This window comes from Miscanthus floridulus, chromosome 7 (assembly GCF_019320115.1).
Source record: "Miscanthus floridulus cultivar M001 chromosome 7, ASM1932011v1, whole genome shotgun sequence".
NCBI lineage: Eukaryota > Viridiplantae > Streptophyta > Magnoliopsida > Poales > Poaceae > Miscanthus > Miscanthus floridulus.
The window spans coordinates 30,963,657-30,973,091 of NC_089586.1; the positions used below are offsets into that span (position 1 = coordinate 30,963,657).

The window sequence follows — 9,435 nt, forward strand, 5'->3', positions numbered from 1 at the left end:
ATCATTAGCTGCTTCTCGTTTGCTGCCAATGAATCATATATAACTTGCTCTTAGCACGAATCTGACTCGAGCGTCAACACGCAAAAATAAGTAATGGGTGCATACAAATAAAAATATGTCTAAAAGCACTTCCAATGTGCATTTTTATTTTTACAACTTTCAGAATTTATCATTTGGACAGTGTTTTTCACGTAATATATCATTTTTATATAGCTATAAAACTCTGCTTGCAATTTAACTATTTATTTTCCTCAAAATACATAAACTGTGACTATTTTCAAACAAATTATGCCTAGAATTTTCAAACGAAGGGACTAGGGAGTTAAGGGAGGCCAGGAGTTTTTCCTAGCCTGATGAGTGCTCCATCCTGTTGCGACTGGCTCGACATCGCTTGCACCTCCTGGCGAACCACCGGAACATCAGCGGTGGCTGTTGGTCTCCTTGCGCCCAGACTGATCGAAGCACAGAACAAACAGGAACTCAGCCTCGGACCGCGATTCACAGATTTGAAACCAAAATCACAAGAGAAGACTCACGCACGAGAGAGGGCATCCATCCTTTGTGCAACCGCAACCGCAGCCTGATTGCCTGAAGGCCGCGAGTCGCCGGAGGCCTTGCGCAAGATTTCCCCTGTAAATCGACCCAGCGGTCGTGCAGCTGGCCAGGCCTGCCGAAGAAAAATGAGGCTTCTATTTGCAGGGAGCAGTTTTGGCTATTGATACATATTCTTCTTGAAATAAACTAGAATCACTACAAAACACCTATTTAGATGACTCCCGGTCCTGGTTCAAAATAGAAACGTTCAAAATAGAAAAACATTTCGAATCACTGCAAAACACCTATTTGGAATATTCTCATTCCTAGTTCAGAAGTCGAACAGAGAAATGTTCCACAGAGAATCGCTAGGGATTCTAGAGATCCACTTTAGAATCCAAAATGTTCTAGCATCCAAACGCACCTTTAATATAATTCTAATCTATCTATTCCATATTATTTCGTAATCTAGTCCATATGATTCACACTTGCGATTATTTTGTTTTATTTTTTTTTCAGGACAATTTTTTTTTCACTCTCGACAGTTCAGAAAGCCATAACTAAGTGTCATAGTTATGACAAACAAAATTGTATAATACTCCCTCATTTCCAAATTATAAGTCGCTTTGACTTTTTGGATTCATCCATTTGCTATGTATCTAGACATATTACCATATCTAAATACATAGCAAAATAAATGTACCAAAAAAAGTCAAAGTGACTTATAATTTGAAACGGAGGAAGTACTACATATGATATCTATAGCCAGTACAAAGTCAACAAACCAGGAAATAACTCATTCCTAGCCAATCAAAAAAAATCTTTTAGCAAGAATTCAAACATGAGCAGCTGCCCCTCAATACTTGAAGATAGCCTTGGCCAAAATACTGAAACTAAATCATAACAATGCATCAGCAAGACAATGTGTATTTTGAGGATTTGGGGTTCGATAAAATATCAGCACATCCCATAGAATCTACTTGCATGCAGAAAAATGTTATAAATCCAAGGCAAGCACAAAGTTTCAACATAAACACATATTTCATTTATTCATAGAGGGTCACCAAGCTTACAGCACTCAACAATCTGCCTGTAAAAATTGGGATCTGGCAAAAAAACAACCATACAAGGTTGTCGAGGCAAGGCTTCTAGTATGCGCCTCACAGTGGCCAAGATCACTATGAACACCAGGCATCCCAAAGAGACTGTAACAAAGATACGACCCTACATCCCTTACACACCATGGAGAACATCACACACAACACATCAAAACTCAAAACAAACTCAAAAGTCCACAACCAAACAAACTGCACAAGTCCACAGACGCTCCAGCATGCATCAGCAGCCCTGGAAACGATGTCCTACACCAACACCACTGGATCGCGGACACCTGCAACTTCATAACCAGGAAGCAGTAAAACGAAAAAGGACTTGGACACTATGGCAACCTAAAAAACCTTATGACTATAAAGGCAAGGACCAGTGTCTGGATAGAGGGGCAGAATGCCAGTGATGACAGCCAAGGCTCAAAAAACAGATAAACCCCCTGAGAGGTGATCTGTGAAAAACGAGCACTTGGCTAGAAAGCACCCCCCTAAAACAACTGGTCCTTGAACAATGCGGAAGCCCACCATCATGACTCGCATGTGACTATGCAAGCCAAAAACCTGAAGATCATCTGGTTGCGCTACTGCTATGGTCGTATATCTGCATCTGGAAGTGGCTCCCAGTAGACATGAGCCCTTCCAGCAATGGACCATCTTGTCTGCCTATGCAAGGATGTCGCACCACCAGAGCTTCTTCTCCAGCGATGCAATGTTGTGGTTGCCAATCATGTTGCAGAACTGAAGATTGAGGCCCTCTAGAGACTGGCCAAGGTTGCCCAAGAACGGCACACTCTTCTGAGTAACCTTAGAGCAACCAGACAGTGAGAGAACATGGAGCTTGAGGTGCCTTGCAGATGCCAGGATGGCAACACCATAGTCACTAACCATGCAGTTTGAAAGATCAAGCTCAGCAAGCTCGGTGCAGCTCTCAGACATGGTGAAGAGGCTAGCATCTGTTATCTTGCTGCAACCCTCAAGGCTGACTTTCTTCAGAGATTTTCCATGTCCCTTCACCAGGGAGGAGACAGCCACATCTGTGATGTTCTTGCAACCACTCAAGTCAACCTTGATCAGACCAGCTTCAGAAGACTGGATCAATGGAAGAAGCCCATTGTCAGTGACCTCACCAAGACCACTCAGGTCAACCTGCTCTAACTGAGGGCAAATCATCCCCACCACAGCCAAGCTTGCATCAGTGAAACCTGGACAATCCTTGATTGTAAGGAAACGAAGTGATCGGCAAAGAGGAAGTTGTGCAGGCGCAGAGCAGATATCCTTGATCCCCATGCATTTCACCAAAGAAAGAGCCCTGAACTTCTGGCTGCAGTTGAGGAGGAAAGCAAGAATACCGACAAGAGTAACCCGGTTGCATTCCTCAAGCTGCAAGTTCTCAAACACCTTTGCTGATTCTGTGAACGCCTTAAGGCCAGCATCCGACACATGTCCGCACTTCCTGAGGTAAAGCTGCTTCAAGCTAAGGCAGAACTTGGCAATGGAATCGAGCGCAAGATCAGTGACTCCAGGGCAAGAGGTAACACTCATGCACCTCAGATTCTGCAGGCCAGCAGCATTAGCCATCACCCAGAAACCCATCTCACCAACAGTAGCAAGACGAGTAAGTGTAAGGTCAGTGACAGCCTTCCCATAGTATCCAATCACAGCAAGCGAAGCATCAGTTATGTTCAATCCCTGGAGCCGGATCTTAGCAAGTGAAGCGGTAGCAGAGCACACCAGACTGGAGATGCCTTGGTCACCAACAAGAGGGCAGTTCTTGATGTTCACAGCTTGCAGCTTCACGCAGCTGCGGCCAATGGCCCTCAAGCCCTCATTGGCAACACCGGAGCATGCCTCAATGGTCAGAGACACCAAGTTGGGGCACCCCTGCGCAACGGCGGCGAGGCCCTTGTCTGTGATGAGGGGGCATCGAGAGATATCCAGACGCTCCAGCGAGGGGCACCCGGCAGCGATCTCGGCGAGCCCAGCATCGGTGATAAGAGGCACATCCCAGAGCGTGAGCGAGCTGAGGTTGATGCTGCCGCGTGCAACCGCCGAGAGCCCTTGGTCCGTGACGCCACGGGTCGGGTGGCTGCCGCGGACGGCGAGCTTCTCCAGCCCGCCGCGGGATCCGGCGACGATGGCCATGGCGGCCAGACGGACGTCGGTGGCCTCCTTGCCCACCAGAACCCTGTCGACGGCGCACCGATCCGCGGGGGACTCCTCCTTATCCTCCTCCTCCATGACGAACTCCTCGTTCAGGTCGGGCAGCGACGGGGTGTCCGCCGCCGCCGCCGCGGCGGCGGCTTGGCCGAGCTCGGAGGCCCGGATGCTGCCGAGGAGCGCGAGCCAGCGGCGGGAGACGCAGGCGGAGGCGCCGCGGCCGCGGCCGCCGGGCACGCGGCGCAGGATCTCGAAGAGGCACTCGTCCGGGAGCGCGTCGAGCGACGGCAGCTGCTGCCTCTGCTTCTTGGCCGCCCTCACGCACTCCGCCGCCGCGGCGGCGACCGCGGACGCGGCCACCAGCGTGCGCTTCCGCTGCTGCACGGCGCCGCGGCAGAAGAGCCCGGCCAGCTCAGCCGGCGCAGAGACGAGGCACCCGCCATCTGATCCATCCAAGAAGCAACCAATTAGCCATCAGAACGGAATAACAAAGGTAATCGCTTCCTCCCAACATGAATCTCAAATCAATCGACGGAACTCTGAAGAAAAGAAGAATAAAGAAGAGGTCTTTCGCCTCTCTCACCTCCGTAAGGGTAGAGCGAAGGCATGTCTCCGAATCTCCCAAGACCAAAGGGACCCCTTCCCCTCCCTCTCGAATCAGGACCAGAAGAACGAACAAGAGCACGGTCACCGCCGGATCTGAGGCGCCGGAGAGGGCCGGAAGCATTTACAGCCCGCCGGAGCAAGGAAAACGGAACCCTATCGCCGCCGGCGACAGGGAAAAAAAGGGAGCAAAGGAAGGGAGGGGGACCGGGAACCTCTGTGGGGGGAGGGGAGGAGACGAGCCGACCTGGAGAGGAAAAGAAGACGGCCGAGAGATGGCAGAGGAATATATAGGCCGAGTCGTTAGAGAGAGAAAGGGAGGGAGGGGGATGGGATGGGATGGGATGGGATGGGATGGGATGAGAGAGAAAGTGGGGGGCTGGCCCGCTTGCGTGTGCGCCGGCCCCTTGGCGTGCCCAAGGGACAGAGCGTGAGCGTGGGCGTGGCGGGGGCCTCGGCGTCGCGTCCCGTCGCGTGCCCCTCGACCCCCATGGGCCGTGGCGCCAAGTTGCAGTGCACCGCACGCGGCGAGCTGGATTCATTGAGGCTTGTTTGATATATGGCGCAGGGGTGGCCGAGCCCGTCGCCAGCCACGGCCTGATCCAGAACATACATGAGGTGTGTTTGATTTTCTGCAGCTAGGGAGATAGATCCCCGAGAGATTGTGTTTGTTTTTTTGCTCAACACCAACCACCTCTAACTATCAAATGAAGATTTTATTTGATTTCAGCCTGGCTAGCCATGGGTTAAATAGTAGAACCAGCCGTGTATAGAGAAAACAACAACAGATTTGAGAATATAAATGTGATCAGACAAGAGGATACAACAACAACAATGTGATTTTGATGAGATTGGCCTCATGACTAATTATTGTTGTAATGCATTAATTAATCATTCCTGCCGCGAGATAATTAACAACCAATGGCCCTGTTCGCTTCTCTTATAATCCGTACTTTTTAGCTTGTTTTTTTCAGTCGGAACAGTATTTTCTCTCACAACAAATCAGCCAGAACAGTGTTTCGGCTTATTTTTTCAGCAAAGCGAACGGGGCCAATGTGACAGAGAGATCAACAGCACAAATGTGAGTTCAGTACATACAACAGCAGTCCAAAAGTATAACCAGCTAAGACTATGGGTTCATGAGAGACAGAACAAAAGCATGAAGGCAGGTAATGAAACCTAGGCTTGTTGTCATCATTAGCCTACATATTGCAATTACACGAGGGACACTTGTTTATCTTCATCCAAAGAGCAAACAGCACGGACAGAAAGAGTCAATATAAACATATTCTTCCAACAGCCACGCTTACCAATAACTGTAGGAATTCCTTCACAGTAGTCATCTAGGAGCAGCTGGGAGGGGAGGGGAGTTGCTACTCCCGGAGATGCTTTGAAATCTCTAAGTGTCCTTCTCATAATTTTTGTGCTTCAAATACCTTGCATTCTTGAATCCAAGAACCTGTTGATTGCATTCATACCAGGTTCTATATATTCCAGGTTGCTTCCCATAGAAAACCACATAGCAAGGTGCCATTTTCTGTAAAATCAGAATTGTAATTAGCCTTAGTCCTTTGTGAATCATGAAACAAGGCATGAGTGTGACATTGAAGATCTAGGGATTAATGAAAGAAACAACCCATGATCCTAAATGCCACACCGATGGCTTGGTTCATCTTGTTGAAATGAAACAATTGACATCATAGGCCTAAAAAAAGTGGACCTCAGCTCTAGAATTTGGTGCTGCAATTCATGTAAGTACTCATCACAGGTGGCTGCACATGTATCAAACAAGTCTAGAAAAGCAGCAACTTTGAGACTGCAAATAAGTAGGAACAGAACATCAAGGCTGCCATGGAATCCATCTGGCCATCCATTTGCTATCGTCATCCAACTGGTGTTGCTACCAAGAACAAGCCATGAAAAAACAATAACAACATGAAATAGTTGTGCAACCACTGTCGACGAAATATGGTCGGCAGTCTACCTAGGGGTATGCCCAAGGTAGTAGATTATCGGCAGACAGATGCGCAAGCCCCAAACAAGACGGTGACGCAAGACAGACACGAGGTTTTATCCAGGTTCGGCCGCCAAGAAGGCGTAATACCTACGTCCTGCGTCTGATTTGTATTGCTGTATGTCAATGAGAGATATTTTTTAGAGGGGTCCCCTGCCCGCCTTATATAGTCCGGGGGGCAGGGTTACAGATCTGGAAACTAATCCTAGTCAGTTACAATTGCCATATCTGGCCGGATAAGGATTCCTATTCTAACCGACCAGGATCCTGCTTGGTCGCCAAATCCGTCTTGAGTCCTTGTGCGGGACTCCGATCAGGTTAACTGGGCCGCACGTCGCCTTTCGGGTGGACTGAACCCATCGATCCGGGCCAGCCCAAGCTTAGCCATAAGGGTATAGGGGTTAATACCCCCACAGCTAGTCCCCGAGCATCATGTATTATGCTGCGACACGCCATTTTAACCTTCTCCGACAAACGAGGCTTGAATCCTTGACGCCTCCGACCACCGTCATCACCGGAGAAGTAGGTTGTCCGAAGAATGTATGGTGCTCTTTAAGAAAAAAGAAAAAGATTTCTGTCCTGAGAAGTGTGTCCACTTGTATTTCTGATAAGAAATGTAAGTGGTCTTGAAGCATAACGTCCTTGAACATCAGAAGCGTAGGGGTCGAAAAACAAACACATTCACCGCAAGGTGAAGTGTGCCCACTTAGTCCCCGAGCCTGGTAGTAGGTGACTTAGGCACGTGGTGCCAGGGTCTAAAAAGAATTCCCAGTTAAATTGAGAACCCAATCGTCGTACAGGCGATACGAGATGCACCGACAGGTGCATCGTACCGATGTAGTCCCCGAGCTTGCTGGAAGGCGAGGTATGAGCCTTGTAGCAAGGTCTAAAGAAATGTCTCTTAACTGTATGTGAGTATAAATCACATGTAGCCAAGGAGAACCATTATTCAAGCAGTGGTCGGGGCAGTCCCCGAGCATATTAATAATCCTTATAATAATTCAGAGCACAGGGGTCGATTTAAACAAACACATTCACTGCAAGGTGAAGTGTGCCCACTTAGTCCCCGAGCTTGTTGGAAGGCGAAGTATAAGCCTTGTAGCAAGGTCTAAATAAATGTCTCTCAACTGTATGTGAGTACAAATCACATGTAGCTGAGGAGAGCAAAACTATAAGAAGTGGTCGGGAGAGTCCCCGAGCACGGCGGTGGTCATAGTAGTTCCCGGGCACGGTCGTGGTTGGAGCAGTCCCCGAGCACAAAAGTGGTCTGGGAAGTATCCAAGCACAGTAGTGGTCTGGGCAAATCCACGATCACTTGCGCTGCTTGTACTATTATTTGGTGTACTTATTTCTCTATTCTTTGCCAAGTCCAGTCTGACACGTCTGGTCAAAAAAGTAAATAGGTATAATACGTCATTCTGTCTTTTTTTTTTGCAAACAGTCGGTTGACACCTGTATTGAGGTGTGTCAGTGTGGGCCCTCTTACACCATCAACGAAGAGGCGCGTACACTGTTAACGAAGGAGCGCGTTTATTGGCACAGATTTCGAGGTTGTGTGAACAACCGTCTGCGGCGCGTGCGCACGACTCCCAATATTCTCGGGCGAACGAAACGACGGTGCTCTTTGTTTTATATAACGTAGATCTGGTAAGTTACTCACACCGTTCCCCATTGCCATCCGCCGCCACAACCTTCTTCTTCCTGCTGCCGAAACCCTATTCCCCCAAAAATCATCGCCAATCCCCTCGGTCTCCCGCATCCACCCACCTAGTAAGGACGAACTAATGGCGAAGAGAGACGCCTAGAAGAAAGGCGGGGTCATGGCGAAGGAATGGTGGAGGTCGCGGAGCAACGAGCAGACCATCGAGGACCTCGTCGCCATGGGAGTGCTCCACAACAAGGCACTTGCGGGATGGCGTGCGCTGGAAGGAGAAAGCTTCCCTGATCCACAACCAGGTGAGATTGTGGTCTTTGAAGACTTCTTCAAACGGGGTTTTGGGATTCTAGTGCACCCTTTCCTTCAGGGTCTCTGCTTGTACTACGAGATTGGGATTTGCAATCTGCATCCCAACTCGATTCTTCTTGTCTCTACCTTCATCCATCTCTGCGAGGCTTATGGTGGCTTCCAGCCCCATTTCGACCTCTTTCGCCACCTGTTCTGTCTTTGGAAGAAAGGAAGCGGTGGCTCGAAGATTGCCGGAGGCGTCTACCTGAACCTGCGTGACGGCATGAAGGCTCAATACCTGCACTGCCCCTGGAACACCTCATTGGACGAGTGGTACAAGAAGTGGTTCTACATCCGTGAAGAGCCGAATACCATCACTCTGTGCGATGTGGGGCTAATTCCAGAGAAGAAAAGTAGCTGGTCGGAGAAGCCCGAAAACTTGGAGCAGATCGCCGAACTGCTCGGGATGATCCCGTGGGGAAGGCTTGATGGCCCGAGCGTGGTCGGCAACTTCATCAGTCGAAGAATTCAACCCTGCCAGAAAAGGATTCATCCTGGCTTCGAGTACTAAGGAGGCGCTGATCCAACGAGGACCAGGAAGGAGCCACTCGACAAGATGGAGATCAAGGCCTGGATTGGAGAGCTGTTCAACCTGGCCGATCCCAATTATGTTGCACTGAACGCCATCGAGCACGCCTTCAAGCTGGCTCGTCCTCCCCCAAAGGTAAATGATGCCTCCTTTTAACTGTAGAGTCATGTTGTATCAAGAAAATAACTGTCTTTTCCTTCATTTTGTGTCTCAGTGTAATGGCCGTGACCGAACAGAAGTGTTCGTGTCGCCTCCCCCCGGTGTAGAATGGCCACAAGCTACCGGCCCAGCCGCCCAGACCAGCGCCAGGACCGACGACATTCACTGGGCGGTTCTCGAGACCATAGAGGACGCCTCGACCAGAGCCGCTGGCAAGCGTCCGGCTACCAGCAAACGACGTCAAGCCATCTTCCCCCTGTCGGATGACGAAGCAGAGGATGCGGACATCTTCCGGCTAGTCCCCCGAAAGAGGAGAAGGCAGGTGGGA

General features: G+C 49.4%; 1 protein-coding gene across 1 annotated transcript; it reads right to left on the bottom strand.

Annotated features, from left to right (window-relative positions):
* Nucleotides 1-1,556: 1,556 nt before the first annotated feature.
* Nucleotides 1,557-4,651, bottom strand: LOC136466806 (EIN3-binding F-box protein 1-like). Its single transcript, XM_066465323.1, has 2 exons — nt 4,381-4,651; nt 1,557-4,240 (listed from the first exon to the last, which is right to left on the bottom strand). Exons 1-2 carry the CDS (start codon nt 4,403-4,405, stop codon nt 2,304-2,306), a joined length of 1,962 nt encoding a protein of 653 aa, XP_066321420.1. The 5' UTR covers nt 4,406-4,651; the 3' UTR covers nt 1,557-2,303.
* Between the last annotated feature and the right edge of the window lie 4,784 nt (nt 4,652-9,435).